We start from the raw sequence: 22,807 nt of genomic DNA on the forward strand, positions 1-22,807 counted from the left end.
AATAGCTACATTTAAAATGATTTTAGGAATAAAGTTTCTTAAAACGATTTAAACTAGAATTGAACTAAATTAATGACGATTAAAACAATTAATAACAACTCTATTTATTTAATTATTCAAGAAAAACCTCTTAATTGCGTCTCGATTCTGAGAGGTGTATTTTGGCTTCCCAACTTGTTTTATAAGCTCCGTGATAAACCTGACAGAAGCTATGAGCAAATTTATTCAAGATCTTTTCGTGTATGTCATAAAATCGCTCGTGATTCAAATAATAGTACCGATTCTTTCTTTCTCGATACAACACCGGAGCCAGAAATGAATCTTTCTTATGTTTAGTGCATCAAAACCCATAAAAGCTCAAGTGTACGCAAGCTTTGAGGAGGAACATTTGGTTCTAGAGTAGCGTAGTTGTGGGTCATCTGTGCTTGGAAGAAAGAGGTGAGATGGACTGGTAATGACGTGGTCGATCTGTGGCAGTGAAAGTCTCCTATAGTACCTTACGGTTAGGTAGGGTCGTGGATGAGGGCTGCCGATTTGGCTGCTGGCACGACCCTATCGAAACGCTGTGGATGCTTGGTAGGACTTAGTTGCCGCAGATGGGGTTACAGAGGCTAGGTTAATACGACTCCATCTCACCTCTTTACTCCAGGATCTATGTCTGTTTAAAAAATTTCATAATGGTTTTCGAGGTTGGAGCCACCTCTCGGTGGGAATATTTTATTTTATTTAAGTCACATGTAAATTGAAGTTCTTGTTGCTACAATCGGGTAGTACCTAAAGCTGATGCCCAAACTACTCCAGAATCAAATATTCCACCTCCAGTATAGTATAACTAATACACTTGTTTTTCGTGCATTCGAGTGTAACAAACAAACACGCCACGGATAGAAAATCAGCACATTACGTACGTTTGTTTATTACATAACCACACCTAACCTAAACCAGCTAGTACTTTCCAAACTGACTTTTAACGTTGTCAAGTTTTAACTTTACGTAACGTTTAACATTTGTCCAGTTTCTTAGACTTACGTGCATCATACTTATAGTTTGTTATCTCATTCATGCTTGTGCGTGTATTTGAAAAAAGTACATATTCAGCAAGTTACTTAAATTCTCTCTCAGGCTTATTGGTTGCGTGGTACAAGTTTCTGTTATAATACTAAGATTCTACACAGCTAATAGAAATCATTGTGCACCCCATGTTATTTTCTGTTTCAATTTTGTGGGCTTGCTTCAGTGTTACCCGTCACACGTCACGTCACAGTTCTGACCTGTTTCATACTGCGATTTCATTTGCTTAACTCGTGAAATTCGTCTTGCATATACTCCCCCTCAAAATTCAAGCAGACGTGCTTAGAAAAACACCACACAATGATTCCTATAACTAATATCGCGCTTACATCACATCATAAGTGTGTCCTGAAATTCACACTAGAAAGTAACATTTTTTACAGCAATGGTGGAGATCCTGTACACCAGTACAGGTTCCGATACCCGCTCGCCCCCAAATCTTCACTGAGATTGGTTAAAGTAAGAATGTGTGTTTAGAACATTTTTTAAAGGTGCCATTTGAAGTTTGATTTTACCTTAACATTCCATAAATAGACTCGAAAATTCATTATTAAATACTGTATATCTATGGCGATAAGCTTAAAAATCTAGATTATTATATTTATCCATTTTTCGTATATTGCGATTACTCTCAACAATGAGTATTGTGATTTAAGGATAAGCTATTTTTTGCGTTCAATCTTAAACGTTATCGGTATTTTTGAAACTTAGAAATGGAATCCGATCTATTTCCTCCGTCTTTAAAATAAACGGAAAATTATGAAATAGACAGGAATAAATAATTAAGATAACATAATAACAAATTTAGTATGACTCTCTATCAAATACGTTATTGGCGGGGTGTTTCCGGGTAAAAAACATTATTTCCACCAATCTACAAGTGATTTGTCAAAACTTTCGTGAAAGCGACCCCAGGTGAGGGAAAGCTCTTAGGGATAAACACTAAGGAGAGATATTTAAAATTAAACTGAGAATAATATCAAAATGTTTGAATAAGGCTATGAAAACAAGCCCGGTGGTAAACACGTCCTTCTTTTAAAAAGGTAAATACCGTAAGTCATTAGACTACTTACTATCGACACAGTCTATTGGCAATTGGTATTACGAAAAAATTTTTTATTACCATCACGGTTCTTTTTTTTTCACATAGAGAAAAATTAAAGCTAGTAGGCATTCAGACCAAGACGCACAGCAAATAGACAGCATGGTTCAGCTAAAGCGTGTAAAACAAAAACTAGTACCATTTTACATAACACTAATGGTTCTTTTGTCCTCTGAACCGTTTACCATGATACTCTTGTCCAATACAGTTTTTTTTTTTTTTTGCACATAGAGAAAAACAATTTAAGCTGGTAGGCGTTCAGACCAAGACACAGACCAAATAGACAGCATGGTAAAGCGTGTAAAAACAAAATAGTGAAAGCTTTACATACCACTGATGGTTCTTTTGTCCTCCGAACCGTTTACCATGATACTCTTGTCCGATGTGTGCACCAATAACTTTATTCCGTGTCTCCGAGTGTCGAAAACTTGTGTGAATTAAAGTCAACGGGCACGCGGTAATCTTGATAGAAACCTAATTTCCTTATCCGAAACGATTTTTAATAAAACTTCTGTGTATCACAAATTTTTATCGCGGGCAAGGTGCAAAACCGTGCAATAACTATTATCAGGTTATAATAGACATTCCCCAACTACCAAGTACATCAAATTTATCTTTCGAATTTTTACCTTTAAACACCTGACGCGATTTCTTCATAATTGGTCTCTATTTATCATTCCTAGAATATACATATTTTCATTATCTTAAAGACACTTCATCATAGGTCGAGAGCGATTGTTACATCTTCGAGTGAAATATTTTCACCGAGTTGTTTCAGATTGCAGATCTTATTAATTTGAGCGGAAAATTCTTGACTGAAATTTTCCATTGAATCAATCTACCGGTCATCGAACATTACACACCCAAACCAATCGATACATGTAATCTATATCTACTGACTGATAATCAATGCCAAGCCGAAACCGCTTTACTTAGAAGGCTGAAAATTTGCAGGGACGTTACTCTTAAGTAGTAGGCACGCACCAAGAAATGTTTTTCCAATCCACCGCCATCTTGAAAAACATGCACGCGTTTCAAGCTGTTACACTGCTAGTATTCTGTATACTGGTTTCTTATATCCTATAGACGGGCTTCATGGCTTTTGTGGGTTCTCCATCTTTTAAAATGGCGGCCCGAAAAGTAGTAAAATGACAAGACGGGCAACGCCGGGTGTTTCACAGTTACGAAGGCGTTGTCTGGGTGTTTTAAGCGTTTGAAAAGCGGGAACAGTTTCCTGTCTATGTAGATACTGAACACAAAGAAGTCTTTGGGCCTACTGGTATGAAATATCTGCATGATGCTAATTTTCTTTTTCAGAAACTGATTTTTTTTTACAACTTTCAATCTCAACAAACCAATACTTAATTAGGGGATAATCATAAAACTAGAATATGACGTTCTTAACAGGCTTTTGGTTCTTGGCCCAACTTTTAAAACTTTATCCCCACGCACAATGGATATAAAAATACCGCCCAAACAACATTATTCTGCACCTTGAGAACTTTTCATTGATATAATATGCTTGTCTTTCATCTCCAGTTTTGTTTACCTTTCTATAGGCCTATAGTAGGTGTACCGTTGACGCCATCTCAAACGGTGAATACAAACGTACAAAAATAAATATTTATTTAACAGGCAAAAAATCAGAGTAAATAAAAACCCAGAATTGAAATGAGCCTGTTGGCCTACTGCATACCGGTTAAAATTTTCGTGCTTCTAGAAAAAAATACATCGTAACCCACTTGCTGTTTATCCCGGGTTATTGGCATCAGGCATGGATTAACTAACGCTAGGGATAGTTCGTTCCCCCAAAAAGATAACGCATGCATGTTCCAAACGCCCCCTAGCAGCAGCTACTATCCCTAACAGGAAGTTATAAGAAAATTGGACCAAATATCACGTGGTCTATGACGTCAAAATTGAAATACTGCCTAAATTGGGCAAAACGATTTATTTTGCCGAGAGATGGCGCTATATCTACATCCGTTTTGGTCCAATAAATTGGGGGAATGAAGAGGGGAACCAAGGAATAATTCGGAACATGTAGTTGGCGATAGAATTACATGGGAAACCCAGTTAGTGAACAATCCCTAGCGTTAGTTAATCCATGCATCAGGCACCAGTAAGGTAGCATACGGCTCATTTCCCTACATGGTATATGCATACGGCTCATTTCCCTACATGGTATATGCATACGGCTCATTTCCCTACATGGTATATGCATACGGCTCATTTCCCTACATGGTATATGCATACGGCTCATTTCCCTACATGGTATATATCTACTCTCTAAATTATTATACATTATATTATAAGCTGGGTTTTAGCAGTTGTCATTGATACCATGAATCTATACAACGATGAATACATATCAGTATACCCCTCTAACCGTTCGATTTGATTTCAGGGTTGGCTTACAAGCCTATGACGCGTTTTGAGTAGTTCTAGGAGTCAATCATATGACAGGTGGAGGTATACCGAATTTCATACGAAAACCCTCACAATATCATATTAAAACCTAATTCAATGATGTGAGGGGTGATGATAACATGTAACGAAAATCAAAATCGTATCCCTTGACCCTAAAGAGCAGTCACTGCTGCGGACCTCTTGTTCATGCATGGGAAAGAAACTTTCACCACGTGACTGATGTTGTTTTTAGCTAAGCCTGTTAGCCCACCCAAATCTTACTTACAGGTTAGACGGGGTACTGCCGATATATATTCATTGTTGTATAGATTTATGCTGGACGTAATGTTCTCTAATGAATTGATTCGACGTTGTTACGGAACGTTTCTGAAAGTGACACATTACATTATGTTGGTATTTGAGACGTGCGTGTGTCCGGCAGGCGATGCAAATGCATATCGGAAGCAGTCGACTCTAGTTGCTTCGAGATCTCCTTCAGTAATGAGGTACTCTTTTTCCGGGCCGTGGTATTGTCTTTCTTGCAAACGGTGTGCGGACAACAAAGAGGAAATGGCAACTTGGTGTTCTCGATGTAATTGCACCTCGATCGAACGTGCTTCAGAAACCGCGGGCATCTGTGAAAAGGTTCGGGAGATTAATGGACTAAGTAAGAAATATAGTGACAAGTTGGAATCGTTCTCACGTCATTCTGACTTCAAGGAGCATTCCGCTCTCGTGTCTCTCGCATTTAGCTACCGCACACGCGCCGATACTCCACGTTTCGTTGACGGATCTCGGAAGACAGTTGGCAACATCGTAACACATACCCAAATAATCTATTCAACAAAAATAATCGTGGATACGAATATCGTTCTGAATTTAAACAGCGCACATCTAATCCTCTTAACCTCGATCTGTTCTTTAATTGGATAACATCTCTTACCTTTAACGACGTCGGCCCTTAAGACAATTCTGTCTGCTTGACAAATTATGATGACGCTACTAATTGATACGTAAATTAGAAACATATTTAAACGCGTTAACGGGTTTTTAACTAACGAGGAAAAACCCATCTTCCAACCATCAGTTAAATTTCAAATGGTTCCGATCGGTATAGTTGAATTCGCTTTCAACGAGGATGATACTTCGGGCGGTTTCAATGCTGTTTGAGTTTCATCACTGCATGGGGAGACGATGTAGACCTCCTTGAAGATGTACGCTAGCAGAATTCATTCTAATTGCACATGAATATTTAACCGATCTATTTTGAGTCTTTTTCTACGGGCAGAGTCCACTGTGTCCAGAGAAGGTTTCGGTCAATAGAGTCGAACAGATGTCGTCAATCGAAGTCCTGACTAACTGATAATCCAAGCCTAGCCCAAACCGTTTTACCTAGAAGGTTAAAAATTTTCAGGGGCGTTACATTAAGTAGTAGGCAAGCTCTAAGAAAGATATTTCAATCCGCCACCATCTCGCTCGTTTCAACCAAGTTTACAAATACTTGGTACCCTGGTTTAAAATATCCTAAAGACTGGCCTTTTGGCTTTTGGGATTGGTTTTCGAGAGCCGACGTGCTGATGGGCAAGGCCTTTGCTGCTAGTATTTTATATAAATGAAAGTCCTGACCGACTGATAATCAACGCCCAGCCCAAACCGCTTTATTTAGGAAGCTGAAATTCGCAGGGAAGTTACTATTAAATAGTAGGTCATCTTAAATAATGGCGCCAGAATTGTAAAACACTGTCTTTGCGGAATAGCATCCTTACTTTTTAACCGATTTCATTAATATTTAGTATACTGGTTCAATGTATCATATTGGAAGGCTGTATGTATAAACCTTTTTAAATGGCGGCCAGAAAACGTTAAAACGTGCCAACCGATATCATTAAAGGCGACTCGGCTATGGACGAACATCAATTTCTATTCGAGGTATAATTAAATGAATTCGTCGATAAACGTAGGAAAACTTTTCTAGGGTTGAAAAGGGTGATGTTTAGAAGAATGATTTTCGTAACCCACCTCTCGTATAATAATTCGCAAATCTACCTACGAGGAACGCTGTTAGTCAACAACTAGCCTGAAGGAGATTAGAACCTCCCTTAGTCTTCGCTCGCAGTGTCAAGTGACGTTGTTAAAGAATATAAATTTTTGTCATATCTTAAAATTATTGGGAATTAGTCAATCTTTCCAGTACCCTTGGAGGATGAGTCCGGGTCAACTTTTCCTTAGAGTGGAAAGCTAGAGAGATAATTGTCTTTCGGCCCTTTATAACGCTATGAAGGTAGATTGATAAATGCGTAATATTTGGTCGACCTTGACTTGAATGTATTTAAACATTAATTTCAAAACTGGTAACGTCTTGGTAACTTGTTTAGTAAACTCCTCATCGAGAAAAAGTATACGGGGTGTCTCGTTCTCTTTATTTTCTTCCTATAACATAACGAGAAATTCAATAACAGAGAGGTGTCGGATATTTCCATAAATTATGAAATGGGTCAGATTGAAATTTTTAGTGTTTTGTAATCATGGAGTCTAGCTAGTTACGGCATCCATGATCCCTCCGCCTTTGATTGTATTAAGTTCTATGAGTAAATAACACGGGGTGCCACTAGTCTACTGAGTTAAGAATACTACGGCACTAATTAAACTCACGACGTTGAATACGGTAAATTTAAGTGATATTATATATTCCAACGTCAGGGGGAAATTAATTAATTGGAGGAGTAATAAATTTGGCTCTAGCCTCGAAGGTGGATGGTACCAATGTTTGTAAAGAAAAAATCACTATAATCAGAAGGGGATAACGGAAGAAGGATGACACTCTATATCCTCTTAATACTTTAGTTATGTATGATGATTCTTCCCAGACTCACCCTTTTTGTTTACTTTCCCGCTCAACAAACTTTAGATGGGCATCGTACCGCGTAGTGAATTCTATAACTGTTTGGCACTAAATCCCCAGCAATCAACCCACAAACCTCGTCTTGACGTGGGACAAAAATCCACAAGCTCTCGAAGAGAAGGTTTATATACTTCTGCTATAATGGAATCATGCTTCAACGTCACTTTTCTTAATTTCGTTATGTTTAACTGATATTTGGTAGTTTTGCGCTAACTACGTTAGAAACATAATGAGTACAAATGGTTACGATGAATTCACAGTGTAACGATAACCACGAGATTTGAATTTATACATTTAGTTTTTACAAGTTAATTACCATTTTTATCCTGAAAATCACACAGTAATCTTTTCTTAAAAAATTCCAAAAACCTACATGTACAAAATCTACAATTATAAATAACAGATGGTTACACTTTAAAGAAAAAACATGATTGCGCTGGGGTACAGGGAAAGTTAAAGTGTTTACACAAATATTACCGATGATTACCCTTGATTACACAAAGTCTACGTGATTACGAATAATTAGGGAATGATTAAATAATCCAAACAGATAGGATGCTCAGCGTCTTCGGCAAGTGGGTGGCCCCTTGTACGAAAAAAAAGTTGCATTTTGGCGATAAAACTGTTTAGAAAATCGAGCTTGCACGTCCTCTTGAGTTTTGATAGCTTCAATTTGAAGTGCCATCTTATGTTTGATGTATTAAATAGCGATGGCAGATACCCAGCTTAACCTGATCGATAGCGATATTTACTCATGATCCAAAAAACCCCATACTTTATTTTTAGGCGGACAGTGTCATTTACACATGTATTAAAAATACTAGGAAATAGTTTAATTTAAAGTGTAATTTCATGAACTATACTCCTAAGTACAATGTTTAGAAGTATTTCCAAAATACTTATATTTCAAGTAACTGTTAGTGATTTATCATTGAAGTATTGAAAGCAAAAATTAAAATAATTCAAAACTTAAAAAAAATTTGCGAAAGTAACTATTTGTTTTATTGTCATTTCAAAATATGGTGATATGAAATATTTATTTTTATCAACAGTTTCATAGCTATTTTTGCTTATTAGTAATTAGATAACCTAAATTCAGGTACTTTTTAAATAAATGAGAAATCATCACGATTGACATTCATAGAAATGAGATATTGCTTTGTCCATGACCGAAAGAACTAAAGAATGTCATGTAACGCCATCTAAGGCATTTCAAACGATACTATCGGGAAACCCCGAGTATCAGTGCCGATACCGACATGGTATCGGTACCGGTTCATCCATAGTATTAACCATTACTTACAATATATTATTACTAGCTGTTGCCCGCGGCGTCGCTCGCGTGTAATAAGAACTTCCATCAAAATGACATAAAGAATGGGTAGATTTTACTGATGACTAATATTTTTGTAGCACCCTAGGAGCGAAGGCACTCGGCGTTGCCCATCAGCCCGTCGGGACATTTTTTATTACTTTTCACGCGGACATTATTCCATAAAAAAGGTTTTTTTTTAATTTCTGGCCGCCATTTAAAAAGATGGCAAGAAAAAGAACCCGAAAGACCATTCAGCCCGTCTATAGGTTAAAGGAAACCTGTACTAAATATTTGCGAAATCGGTTGAAACGCGCGTACTTGGCTGCATAGAGAAGATTTTTTACATTTTTGGGCGCCATTTTTTAAGATGGCGGCGGATTGGAAAAATCTTTCTTAGTACGCGCCTACTACTTATGAGTATCGTTCCTGCAAATTTTCAGCCTTCTAGGGCAAGCGGTTTGAGTTGGGCGTTGATTATCAGTCAGTCTGTCAGTCAGTCAGTCAGTCAGTCAGTCAGTCAGTCAGTCAGTCAGGACTTTGATTTATATAGATATAGATTAAATCATAAATGAAACGTTATTTATTTTAGAAGAAAAATGTTTTCGTTGACTGTCCAAAGTGATTTTTATGTGTAGACTGTAAAGGAATACTGGTTTTCATGGATAACGTACGATTAAGCATCCCCTAAACGCGTACGTGTAGCTACCTTCCACGGTGCATTAGACCAATGCATTGTCAAAGGTGGCTACACGCACGCGTATAGGGGATGCTTAAACTCTCTAATTTCCTATGTACGCGGTTGTATGAACCATGACTCGTGCCTTCCTACGGTTTAAAATTCGTGGGCTCTTGTCTCATTGGCTGAAAGAAATAAAAGTATGTGGTAAATAACAATGGCGTTGAGAACGCCATCTAGTAACCCTTATTCAACCATGAATTTTCTAAACAAAACATTGTTTTCTTTCAACGGAATTATTCCCGATATTTAATTTCCAGTTTTCAACTGTTGAATGTTCAAATTCGAAATAGAAAAAGTCCAGCTTCAAATGTCCTTAGAGGGAGATACAGCACGGACAGTGAATACAGAGGGGACCAGAGGGAAGGCAGGGAGAAAAGAGGGGAAGGCGTAGTCGCCTAATCAGTCGGCGGACCATTGCGCATGCCCCTCAGGCGAGATGGAACCATGGAGGAAGAATCTTGAGATGCAACCACCAACTTACAGATTTTAAAATTAAAGCCATGCTAGTTTCAAATTCAAACTGCTATTAGTGAAGATTTAACCGAAAATAATCGACCATTTTGATCTTTCTAAGCCGTAAAAATCTTTTTATCTTGTTTTCTAGGCTCGAACGTCGGGTTGGTTCTCAATATTCTGTGAGACCGTAATTAGCTCTCCTTGCTTTCCTCCATGTCATTCTAGCTCGAGATGTCCGACGGGTAGAAGCCATTTTGCCGCCGATTAATAAAGGTTCGTCGTCGTTTAAAATTAATTTGGGGCGAAGAATCGTTTGTAGACGAGAAATGTTTTACTTGTGAGCGGCTACATTTCATTATGGACAATGGGATCATCACCCAAGTCAGCCGCGAGGACGAGCAACTCACTAGTTTCCCGCCAGAAAGAGGTCAGTTTACTTTTTTAACCAACTAAAATGGCTTCCAATCATCCTATATGATTGTGTATGTTCCAAGCCTAGCCGTTCGACGTGAAGGCTGGGGCTTTCTTAAGCCTCGGTCTTTAAGGTTAAACCCACTGCCACTCTGTAACTAGGCCTAATTCTTACATAGCCGTACTACTAGTCGTACATATAGACGTTGGTTCTAGGCAGTACTAAAACTAACGCTGGCACGGCGCCCAAACTAGCCCATGTTTTCTGATTTAATAAATAGACCTAAATCATAGGATGCCTTTTATTATTCTGTTGGGAGTGTTGGTCAATATATAGGCCAGAAATTGTGATAGTCCGTGACCTTGAAGGCTTGTTTACGCCTCCTTTTACAAATTATCTCAACTTTTCCTTAAAGGCCAACTCTTGGTAAAGTCCTTCATTAGGAGAGTATTGGCAACTCCAGTACATAAAAGACAGTTGGCAGCTACAAACTGATCTGTTTAGGCCAATTTTTGCTTGGTTTGGGGTTCACTTTCTCAAAGCTACATTACTTGCACCCTATTTACTCACCAAATATTAAATAATTACTACTTAAAGGGGCTTAATGAGCCATGTGACAAACAGGGTCGTCAATAGCTGGGGGCAATTTTCACCTGGGACTTGTACCTTCTATGTGACCCAGGGAACCAGTAGGGCTGTCTTGAGGGGCCCCGCTAAGGTCTTGATGGTTGTGGTGACAAACGACAATCTTCCATATATGTTGGATGGGTAAAAAAAAGGGTAATGGGTCAGACTGGCCATTTAAGTGGGAATAATGAAACAAAATGTCCAAATTATCCATAGGACTGAGGATTTCCATTTTGTCAATACACCTATCATGAATATTGATTGAAAGTTTTGATATCCTGGCAAAATAGATCCCTTAAATGATAGATTTAGATACCAGCAGGGCATAATCGTCACTCTTACGAACAGATACTTAAAGGGTATGAGAAGCTTCGTTTGAAAAACCTCTGGCTTATATAACAAAAGATAGAATTAATTTCTGTGAATTCAAAAATATCAAGCTTTTAAGTCTCCGATTTCTGGTTATTTGGCAATATGCATTTGAAAATGCTTCATATGAAATTATTTTATATCCACTTTTTAAGAAAGGCTAAAACGTTTTCCTGTTTTTGACGTCACACACGCGAGATGGTGCCACTCTCTCCGCTATCAGACCCAGAGTTTAGACAGGAGAGAAGCATGGACAGAGCTCGAGACGCGTATAGATAGTTTTCACACGTGGAGGATTCATGCCATTTACACCGGGAAGCCGGGCTATCTGGAGGACAAAAGCAGACCGGTTTTGTCCACCATTTAGCCCGGCCTCCTGGTGTAAATGGTATGAATCCTCTACGTGTGAAAACTATCTATACCTCGCGCGTAAAGGATTCCCGCGCTTTTTTCCTCAACGTCATAGTGATGTCATAAACCAGACGAACAAGCTCGACAAGACAAAATGATTTATATATCGAAACTGAGTTTTGGATTTTAAAAATAGAAACTTTGGTTCAATTATATTAAAAACTTGATATTTTGAAAGTAGAGACTTGAAAGTGTAATATAATACCACTTTCGTGCTAAAATATGACATTAAATTGTAAATTCCCATACCCTTTAAAAAGTCATTTATTACTTCTCAATACTGTATCGTTTAGCATCAGGGAAATTCTCAGAGATGGCAAACTAAAGTTTACCACGAAACATTTTGACCAAATTGCTAATAATTTTGCATCGTTTATTCGCGTGTAGCGTTTCAGGGTGGTAAAAAACCTCGTCACAAGGGATTGCTGAACTCGTTGCTTTGTTGCTTCAGAGCCAATACGCAACAACAAAACGCCCCCACTCACACGCAAGAGAATGGAAGATGCAATTCAAAGGTACGACGTGATTGCCTTAAATCTCTGAAAGAGTTAATTAATTATTATTAACAAATGTTACGCCTTAACGCAATGTAGGAGCGCCTTTTGCCAGCAGCGTGTAGGGGTGATGTCCATAAACTGTGTATGATTATTGATTTGGATGAAACTCTTGTTCATAGTTCGTTTAAGGTAAGTTTTGAAAGAAAAATCTTCGCGAATTTGAAACTCACTAAAGATTGTTGATAAACAAAATCTTTTGTAAGTTTGAAACTCATTAAGTTATTTTTTGATATTAGCCTATCAGCAATGCGGATTTTGTAGTTCCTGTGGAGATTGATGGTTCTGTACACCAAGTGTACGTTTTAAAGAGGCCTTACGTCGATGAATTCCTTCAAAAGATGGGACAACTCTACGAATGTGTACTCTTCACCGCCAGTTTGGCCAAAGTATGATCGCGAGATAACTGCAGCCAACATTGGGCAGATATCTTTGAAACAAATTTAATTTAACCCTTGGTTCATTTGACAGTACGCTGATCCAGTGGCTGATTTGTTGGACAAATGGGGTGTTTTCCGATCTCGTCTCTTCAGAGAATCTTGCGTCTTTTACAGAGGAAATTATGTGAAGGTAAACCACTTACTTAATCTTTAGATTTTGACACTGTTGGGCTTTCACGAACTCTCCTGGACTTTGTTATTTAATTTAGGAACATTTGCAAATGTTTTTTATCTGTCCCTTAACGTTTTTTCGACTCTTTCACATTCCTATAGTTTCTGGTTATTTAAAAATTTTTTAACAAATTTGATCTTTTGCCAAGAAATTTTGCAGCGTGTTTCAACCACTTTCTAAAGGTTTTACAGTTGAGCTGGGCACTTTTATTAAAGCAGTTTTTAAGTATTTTAAGAATTAATAGGTAACGACTGATACCGTAAATTAACCAATAGAGCTGTCTCAGAAGTCTTAGTGTGACGTCACCCATGCTATTTGCCCATAGAACCAAAGCGGTACCAAACATGGCCGCCCACTGCCAAACGTAAGCCCGGGACGTTTTATCTAGGCGCTGACGTCACAACTGAGATAGCTCTATATGTCACTCGATACCGATGCAGATATTGAAGTTTAACTGGAATGAATACCAATTTTAATTTTTAACCCATTATTTAAACTTGGCGAGATAACCGATAAATTTAATCCAAAGAAATCGATATCAACAGATTTTTACTGATTATTAACCAATATGTCTCTAGATCAACCTCTAGCCAATTAATCAGTAAAAATTGGTAAATTAAGCTCGAGCCCATGTGTTGGTTCGAGCGTTGATATCATGTCGGTTAGTGCCCATTGCTAAGAGTCTCAGCTTTAGAACTTCATCAATTGAAGCTAAACAGGCAACAAAGTCTAATTTAAGCATTTGAGGAAAGTATAGGTATGGCATAAGTTTATAAGATATGTTCCATGAGTTACCGAGAGCTTGTGTGGGGTGGCGTAGCGGTTAGCGCTTTCGCCTCGCAGCAAGAGGATCCTGGGTTCGATCCTGGACTGTGGCACCGGGTGAAAATCTGGGAAGAAATCCTTCTGCGTAGAGTTTGCAAGTTCTCTCCCCGCTTGTTTAAAAGGAGTTTTCCTCCGCGGTCTAACCCGGTTTCTCCTTTCCATCAAAACTTGCAGAGGTTAACGGTAATAGTTAGTATAGGGCGCTGTCGGTTAGCTGTGGCATAGGGGCTAGCCACCACCCCTCTATGCATTGCAAAGGCGTTAGATAAATGGCAATAAGTCGCAAGATGACTTGGTCCAATTAGCTAGCTGAACTTTTGTCATGAAACGTCATAGATTGTCGGAAAGTGACACCTGGTGAGGCCCTGTCAAAGGCTTTGTAAATACAGACTAAATATTAAGATGGGCTTCAAAACTGCGTGTAGTCAATTCCCGCGTCGTTCTCAAACTAGCTCTCTTTAAAGTCTCTTGCATAGCGAAGTATAGGTAGTGTCATTCTTATGGAACCTATCTTATAAACTTATGGTATGCTAGTGCCCAAAAGCTTCTTTACTCAATTGAAAGCCGATTGCTCTGCATTAAGCTCAATAAGCAGTTTTCCCCAAGTTTTATTATAGCTAGGGAGCTCTATAGGGTTCCCAACAGTCCTTTTTATTACCCTAGATTCGCTTAACTCAATATTTTGGTGATTTACACCATATTTACACGCGAGCTTAAATATCACCTGCTGTGTAGAGGTTCTTCTGTAATGAGAATTTTGAAATCCCAAGCTCTGCTTCAAACTGCAAATTCAAGATTTAGAGCTCGTTAAATTGGTACAAGGTGCAAAAGTCGAAAGATTGTTTATCGAAGTATTCTTGCCATTCACTAAAATTACTTAATTACCATGTTGTAAGATATGTTAAAGGAAAGCGCGGCTCCGTTGATGCCCCTTATAGACGGCTTTTCTGCTACACAGTGGCTAAGCTTGCTAAAGGCTAGTTAAGCCAAAGGCAGGAACCAATGGGAACTAGTGCATTAGGTCTGATTGGTTCCAGCCTTTGGCAAGGTAAAATTCGTGTCCAGAAGATTAGCCAGAATGCTAGGGGTGATCATGGAGCCGCGCTTTCCTTTAAATTGGGACTCCTCTCCCCACATTCCTATAATTCCAGTAGAGAAAAAAAACTCCATTCCCCTTCAGCTATTATAATGCAGGGAGCCCAGCAGTCTGTATAATTCCTATTAGATCCTATATTTTTGAACCTGTTGTATATAATCTTATAATATCATGAAAGGTCCTATAATATCCTATATTTTTGACTTGGTTGAAGTTTCCGTATAGATAAGCATCAAAGTTATCAAAAATTGTAGCTCATTTATTGAGATAACGTTTGAATAGATACCGAAATTGCGGAGCTCGGGATTTTTTATATATTACATTTTTTAATTTAGTTTCAAGTGAAGTAAAATCCAATTTGAGATTTTTCTACATAGGTTAAGCCAAAATATCATTAAATGCGAGCATTTTTAGTCCTATATATTCCTATAAGAAGACATTTTTTTGATCTACAAAATCCTATAAATCCGGAACAAAATTCCTATTTTTCCTATAAGCAAAAGTAAATGTAAAAACAAAAAGTACACTTCTCTGAAACTTGCTCGTGTCATGTAATATGAGAATTCCACCTTTAGTACAGAATATTGTCGACCCCCCCACTGCGTATGATTGATTACCTTCCCGACCGTGGCACAGGGAACAATCAGTCACAGTGAATAGGCTCATAAAGTACCAGAAATTAACATTTGCATCGCCAACGTCATGTACTACTTTCTATATACCTATGACGTCAAGAAGATCTTCCCTGATTGGTTATTTCGTGTAGGGGGTTGAGTGGAGGGTAGTTTGCTTCTCAGTTTACATGTGGTCTACCGCCAAAGGTGGAGAATAGAGTAATTGGTCAGTTCTACGTATGCAAACGTCATACCCTTCTATCTCTTAGCTCAGTGTCATCCCCCCTACCAGGCACGTATAGTATCCCCTCTTACAAAAGCGCGCCTAGAGGGAGGGATACACAGTCTACTACAGGGGTTTCGAGTACTCGACTCGATAACAACACATCGAGATACTCGAGACAGATTCGAGTAGCTTTTTAACATCTTAAATACTCGACAAATACTCGAATCCGAGGCTTACAACTATAGCAGACGATGAGTTCATGAGCATTTATTTTGAAAATCACCTGTTCAAGGTTTAATTGATCACTAACAATCTTTTTGAACTAGTTAGATATAAGATAATTGAACATCTTCGTTATTTTCAAGAAATTTACAAAATTGCTACTCGACAAGTAAATATTTGAGACTCAATAATTACTCGAAAGAACCAAAATTTGACCTATCTAAATACTCGATACTCGAAAGTATTTTTGAGACTCGGCTCGATACTCGATAAGAAATTAGTTTCGATACTCGGACTCGGCTCGAAACCGAAAAAACGGGACTCGCACACCACTGGTCTACTCCCCTCTCTATCGACACTACTCTATTGTTAATGAAGTGAACTTTTCGTTTTTATACCTGTACACTGTTGCTATAAGGAATTTAAATTTTTCGCTGGGCTCCCTGATAATGGTATGAAACTAAAAGGTGTAAGCTTTCTTTTGGTGTATGTTTTATTAAACTTGGAATTCCAGGTGACATTCTTCATAATAGCCAAATGGTCTATTTTTCCAGAAATAGTCATTAAATTTTCAGTGTTTTTTTATGTCTATTATCATGAATATTTTAATTTTTAACTTTGGGATAAAAAACATTTGTATTGACAATTTGTCATTGCTTATTAGGACTTGGGCCGATTGGGTCGGAATTTACACAAAGTGGTCATTGTTGACAACTCACCCGCCTCCTACATATTTCATCCAGATAACGCTGTAAGTCAACAACAACCATTTGATTTTAAAGAAATAATGAAACTGAACATTGAATTAGTAAATATGAATGATCTTTCAACAAGTCACAAGCCCACGTAAATTTTCAGGAAAATCTGTTTAATTATGGAGAAATAGGAAGCCTATTTTTTAAAATATCACATATCAGGGTTCGTACGGAACCTGAATAAGTCAGGGATTTGGAAAATGTTGGGAAATACAAGGATTTGGAAAATGGGGGGAAAAGTCAGGGATTTAAAGTTTCTTTATGAAAATTCAGGAATAGGTCAGGTATTTCGTTTGGTATATCAATATTCGAGCAATTCTAAATATGGACCAGGTGTGTTGAAGTAGGCGCCTGGTAAACACATTAAAATGGTCAGGGATATTGCCAAAATTTTGTCAGGGATAGCTGGAAAAGTCAGGGATTTTCAATATAAAAATTTCGTCTGAACCCTGCATATGTAAATGGTAATATAAGACCCTGGAAATCTCAACCAGGAAGGGAGCATATCACGTGTAGCGGATGCGCAGCCTACTGAGCCTTCATAATCACACATAGCTAAGCTTACATCCGGCTCCCTTTGCTCTCTAATCTTATGTTTTTTATATTAAGACTTTTTTAACCTCATAAAATAACTTAGGATTAGACATAGGTCTTCAATTATTCTTTACGTTACAAATTGGTCACTAATTTATTCATTCTGCAAAGCAAAATACCAATTATTAGCATAAGAAATGTAAATGTTCCATAAGTTTGTCACTGGTTTTTGAGAGCATGTCATGAAGTGACGTAGGCGAAACCTCATAGAACCTCGTAAAGCGACGCCTGGTGAGGTGCTGTCAAAGGCTTAGTTTAGGCTAAATACAAAAATGGACTGCAAACCCGAAATTTATTCGATTCTCGGATTGTTCTCGAACTTTAAGTAGAGGTGAAAAATAACTTCGCTAGAGAAATTGATCTAGAAAATCTGGGGTTAGGGTGCTGATACAAACACTAGTGCGTCAGCCGTCAGTACACAAGATTTTGCTTGTCACATGCCGGAACCACTGGCATTTTTAGCTTCACCCAATAGAGTTTACCAAGATAATCCTAAGCTGCGGCTTTGTTAAGTTCTGTATGGTTCAGTTTCACCGTTTTCTTTGAAGTGAAACGTTGGCCAGATAATATTGTTGGGAAACGTATTTTGTTAAAAGTAGGGGGGGTTCAACCCCTGATGATAATTAAGGTTCCAGTGGCATCCTGGTTTGATGACATGACGGACACCGAGTTGCTGGACTTGATCCCCTTCTTCGAGCGATTGAGCCAAGTGGATGACGTCTACAGTGTCCTGCGCAATTCGAACACGGCCACTTCCCCTCAACCAGCGCCTCCACCTATCCCCTCTTCTCCTCAAAATGGCTCCCAATTCGCCAGCCCCCCTAACGCCCAAGGATTACACCATAGGCAGCTTCAGCTCAACGGAAATGTCATACCCTCTTAGCGTCTCTCGTAGTAAACTGCCAGCGTAAAAGAGGAGGGGCTTAAAAAATGCGCGCTAATACGGGATTGGAGTAAGAAGCCCAAAGGCTTAACAATATTATTCTAGAAGAAGAAAAAACAGTCTTTTTTTTACAAGTGGGGGAAATAAAAGTAACAAAAAAAAAATCACGAAACATAAACTCGAATCTCTCGATCATCTCCACCAATAATACGCGCGCATAGTTTGTGCGAAAAATGTGACGCAGGACTGAGAAGTAAGCGCCAAAAGAGAAAAAGAACTCAACTAGCCACCTCCTCCCCTATTATGTTTTTGATTTTACTGTTCTAAAAAAAAAAAATATCTACAGTGTTGTATTTCTGCCTTGAATTTCATAATTGCTCTGGTAACGTATCTATTACTAGACAAACGAACGAACGAATGAACTATTTTGTCACTAAAGAAGATAGAATTTCTTCTAAAATCACGTGGAAAATGATTAATTAACTACTGGATAGTTCTTGGCGATCCTTATTTCGGAAGCAATCGATCACGTTTCTAGTTGGAAATTTGTATATTTTTCGACTGAAATATTGGTTTCTTCCGATCGATCTGGACGTCTGTTTCTAATTTTTCTGATAAGCCCATTATCCCTCTCCTTTTCTCTCTCTCTCTCTCTCTCTCTTTTTTTGTATTTGGTCCACGAAAATTAATTATTAAAATTTAATAGTTAACGAGGAAAGCTGCATGCAAAATGATAACTTAAAAGTCGTTAATCGACAGCAAAAAGCAAAAGAAAATAAGGATAAATATTTGAAAGTTCGGTTATTTTACGTTAACATCCGCAACTTGTCTTATTGCTGGCTTATTTCATCTGGCTATTTTTGAAATTTCTTTAAAGGGAGGGTGAAGTAGAAAATCAAGTAATTTTTTATATCGATTCTTCTTCTAATTATAAGACCAGTCTGCGTAGTGAAACATTCAGGAAATACAGATTCCGAATGATTTTAAAATTCACAATAGGTTCAGATTTTAAGGATAATTTGAAATAAGGACCTCCCGCCAATCGCGGCGTAACGCCCTGCCTTTTTGTTAACAAAATTCTCGTGGCACGTTCCGTGTTGAATGAAATTTGTCACGAGATTTGATAAAATTAGGCGCGCGACGTGACAATCGTGGCGCGAGACATATAGCGTGCCACGAGAATTTTGTTAACAAAAAGGCAGGGTGTTACGCCGCGATTGGTTGGAAGTCCTTGTTTAAAATTATCCTTAAAATCTGAACCTAATTTGTTTGAATTTTAAAATCATTCGGAGTCTGTATTTCCTGAATGTTTCACTATGCAGACTGGTCTTATAATTAGTAGAAGAATCGATAAAAAAAATCACTTGATTTTCTACTTCACCCTCCCTTTAATAGCACTCTCTCTATCTCTCTGTAGAATTTAAATCCTTATTTCCGTTAACACTTCTTTCTGCCCTTTAGTTTAAAATTTCAATAAGGTGCCCGTAGGGTTTTATATCTAGCTAGGCAAAAAATGTTAAAATTTGAAATTGAACGTACGTGTGCGAATATACAAGCTGGCCTTGTTTTTCTTTTTTAAGAAAACTTTACTAAATAAAAATAGATAGCAGTGACGTAGGTAAAAACAAATAATAACAAATAATAACAAAGAATATAAATAACCAAGCATTGGTTTATAAATTTGGAAACATTGGGAACATTGGGAAAATTTCCGATAAAACTAACTGCTAAAGTGGATGACGAGTTTCGTTCGGTAACACACACACCACACACACACACATACGAGTGCTTGGACAAGAAAAAAAATAATAAAAGGCCGGGAGGAGGTGGAGAACGCAAATGATCGTCGTGACTTTAAAAACAAACTTTATAAAAAGAAATCAAATGTGCCTTGTTATTAATTAAAAGAAATTAGATGATACGCGCGTGTCATAAGTTGTGACGCGTGATAACGCTAAGCCACGCCCCCCTATAAACCCCCCGCCCCTCTTGGAATTTTACGTTCATGTTTTTTAAAATTTAATCTTTAAATGTTTTAGTAAAAAAAAAATAATAATAATATTAGTAGACACGTACCGCTTTTGGTTTTATCATTTTTATTTCAATTAAATGAGATAACTTTTAATTATTAATTAAGGCAAGGTAAATCTAAATTAATTAAATCTTAAAGAAGGGCAGTTTAGGTTTTGCAAATTAAACAGTTTTTGGGGTCTTAGATACGTAAAGTTTCGCAAAGAAACGAGTTAGCTCGGAATTATACCAATTATTGAATTTGAAACGAACATCGGAAAACAATTGGCCTAATTTGGACCGAGTTTGTTTCATTTTGTACCCAAATTACTAAAATTGCCCTTTATTAATTAAAAGTCTTAAAATTTGAAAGTAATTAACACCTAAGGTCTTCCTAAAAAAAAATAAAAAAAATAATAACGTAAAAATTTGCCTAAATAATTTTTTCGTAATTAATAATATTAAAGATAAATGTGGTTGTGCAAATTTGATATCAGAGGGGAAGAAACATTTTATTTTCATTTAATTAAGTTTAATTGAATTTAATTAAATTTAATTAAATATAACTGGAATTAATGATCGCTGCCCGCATTGTAGAAATATAATTATAAATTTTTTTTAAACGTTAAAATTAGGATTTGATTTTTTAAATAAATATACAATATAGTTTGTTCACTTTCACTTTTTTTTAAAAAACAATTATTACATTTTTTCCGCTTTATTTCCCCCCCCCCCCAATTGGCTATATCCTATTCTCATGATATATAATTGTAAATATTTAATCTAGAGTCCCCTTGTTCTAATCTAAACGCCGCAAAACCCTTTGTAATTTAATTTAACGGGTGTTTTTTAATTACAAAAACTAGCTTCTTTTATTAATTGAAACAGTGAGCATCGTTAGATAATAAATTTGGTTTCAGCTGGTTATTATACGTGGTGCTCTCCTAAGAGGGTTGTAGAACTGTGTTCAGGGGGTTCTTTGGGCGATTTTGAGTCGAAAATGTTCAATGACATTTTGCCCTGAGGGCCTTGGTTTACAAGTTATGATTAGATGAACGAACCCTTAGTTAAATTATCGTGTCTTTCAGTTTCTTACTGAAGGATTCGTCTGTAAAACACTCTAATGTATGTCATTGAACATTTTTGACTCAAAACCATCCATAGAACACTCTGTACTTTGTTCCTACCACCCTTTTTTGGAATACAATGTATATCGTTGCGGTCTTAAAACACATCTAAGAAAGGGTTTTGGGTACCTTCTAAGACTGCAAACTTTTGTATTCGCTGACAGTTGATGAAGCAATAGAGCTATATCAGAAGCCTTACTGTGACGTCACCCATGCTATATGCCCATAGAACTAAAGTGGTACCAAACATGGCCGCCCATTGACGTTTTACGTAGGCACTGACGTCACAACTGAGATAGCTCTATTAATATCTTCGCTGATAGTAGATGAAGCGATAGAACTATCTCAGATTCAGAAGCCGTAGTGTGACGTCACCCGTAGACCTAAAGTGGTACCAAAAATGGCCGCCCACTGACGTTTTACGTAGGCACTGACGTCACAACTGAGATAGCTCTATTAATATCGTTGAAGAAGCTGGTCTTTGAAAGAAAAAATAAAAAATCTGGATTTTTTTATGCAAAAACGGAAAATTATTGAATTTAAATTATTGGTGCTACGTAAGAATTTAAAAGAACAAAATATGATTGCTTAATTAATTTGAAATTTTTCAATTTTGAAAAACAAATTAAATTTTGAAAATAAATTAAAACTGTGAGAAAAATCTATCTTATGTTGCGGTAAAACAATTAAAATAAACAAAACAAACCCCCGGTTAAAGCTTTTTTTAGGTCGATAGTTAAAAAAAAAATGTTTTAATTAAAAATTACAAAAAAAAAATAAAAATAAGTTTTCCTATTAATTAATTAATTAATGAATTATATAAAAAAGAATATTAATTTTTTCAGTTTTAATTAATTATTTTGTTGTTAAATAAATAATGTCGAACGCTGTTTAAAAAAAAATAACGGGGGAAAAGTGGGATACGTAAAAAAAAATATTCATAATTGTTTTATGTAAATACGGGAAATTGAAAAAAAAACTGATATAAAAAAGCAAAAAACAAAAAAAAAATAAAACTGAATTTGGTTTAATACTACAAAAAAAAAAAAAATAAACCGCAGTACAATATATATCGTAGATAAATTTTTAGGGGAATAATAATTCTTATACAAAATGAAAGGTTTTTACATCGCAACACAAAAATGAAAAAAAAAAATCATTAACAAATACAATTTTTATCAAAAAAAAATAAAATTAAAATATCGGTAGAAAAAAAAATGAAAAAAACGAAGAATGAAGATTCGGCTAAAAATTGTATAAAAACAAACGTAAAAAAAAAAAAAAAAAAAAAAAATTGTACAGAGGCCTTAATAATATATCGCGACCACAAACCCCCAAATTTATTAGAAGAAATAAGAAATTAATATCAAATGAATTTAAGAAGAAAAAAATGTGGCGAGGGTCAAAAATAAACAACCGATATTCTATAAATAATAAAAATGGTCAACAGCTTATCACAATTAATTAATTAACTGT

General features: G+C 36.8%; 2 protein-coding genes across 3 annotated transcripts; one reads left to right on the forward strand and one right to left on the reverse strand.

The window, feature by feature from the left end:
• Positions 1-4,900: 4,900 nt before the first annotated feature.
• Positions 4,901-7,319, reverse strand: LOC149710259 (uncharacterized). 2 transcript variants are annotated; one of them, XM_089860565.1, is made up of 4 exons: positions 6,420-7,319; positions 5,526-5,974; positions 5,286-5,418; positions 4,901-5,217 (listed from the first exon to the last, which is right to left on the reverse strand). In XM_089860565.1, the coding sequence occupies exons 2-4, from the start codon at positions 5,653-5,655 to the stop codon at positions 4,989-4,991; spliced, it is 492 nt and encodes a 163-aa protein (XP_089716691.1). In that variant the 5' UTR covers positions 5,656-5,974; positions 6,420-7,319; the 3' UTR covers positions 4,901-4,988. The 2 variants fall into 2 exon arrangements, with proteins under 2 accessions (XP_089716691.1, XP_089716690.1); XM_089860564.1 differs by lacking the exon at positions 6,420-7,319 and adding an exon at positions 6,091-6,409.
• Positions 7,320-10,155: 2,836 nt separating this feature from the next.
• hzg (CTD small phosphatase herzog) lies at positions 10,156-22,799 on the forward strand. Its single transcript, XM_089860570.1, has 7 exons — positions 10,156-10,421; positions 12,201-12,328; positions 12,407-12,499; positions 12,607-12,756; positions 12,839-12,937; positions 16,627-16,713; positions 17,940-22,799. Exons 1-7 carry the CDS (start codon positions 10,352-10,354, stop codon positions 18,192-18,194), a joined length of 882 nt encoding a protein of 293 aa, XP_089716696.1. The 5' UTR covers positions 10,156-10,351; the 3' UTR covers positions 18,195-22,799.
• Positions 22,800-22,807: the final 8 nt, after the last annotated feature.

The sequence above is a fragment of the Phalangium opilio genome, unplaced genomic scaffold (genome assembly GCF_054372755.1).
Source record: "Phalangium opilio isolate 3A_F unplaced genomic scaffold, DU_Popi_V2 ptg000011l_1, whole genome shotgun sequence".
In the NCBI taxonomy this organism is placed as follows: Eukaryota; Metazoa; Arthropoda; class Arachnida; order Opiliones; family Phalangiidae; genus Phalangium; species Phalangium opilio.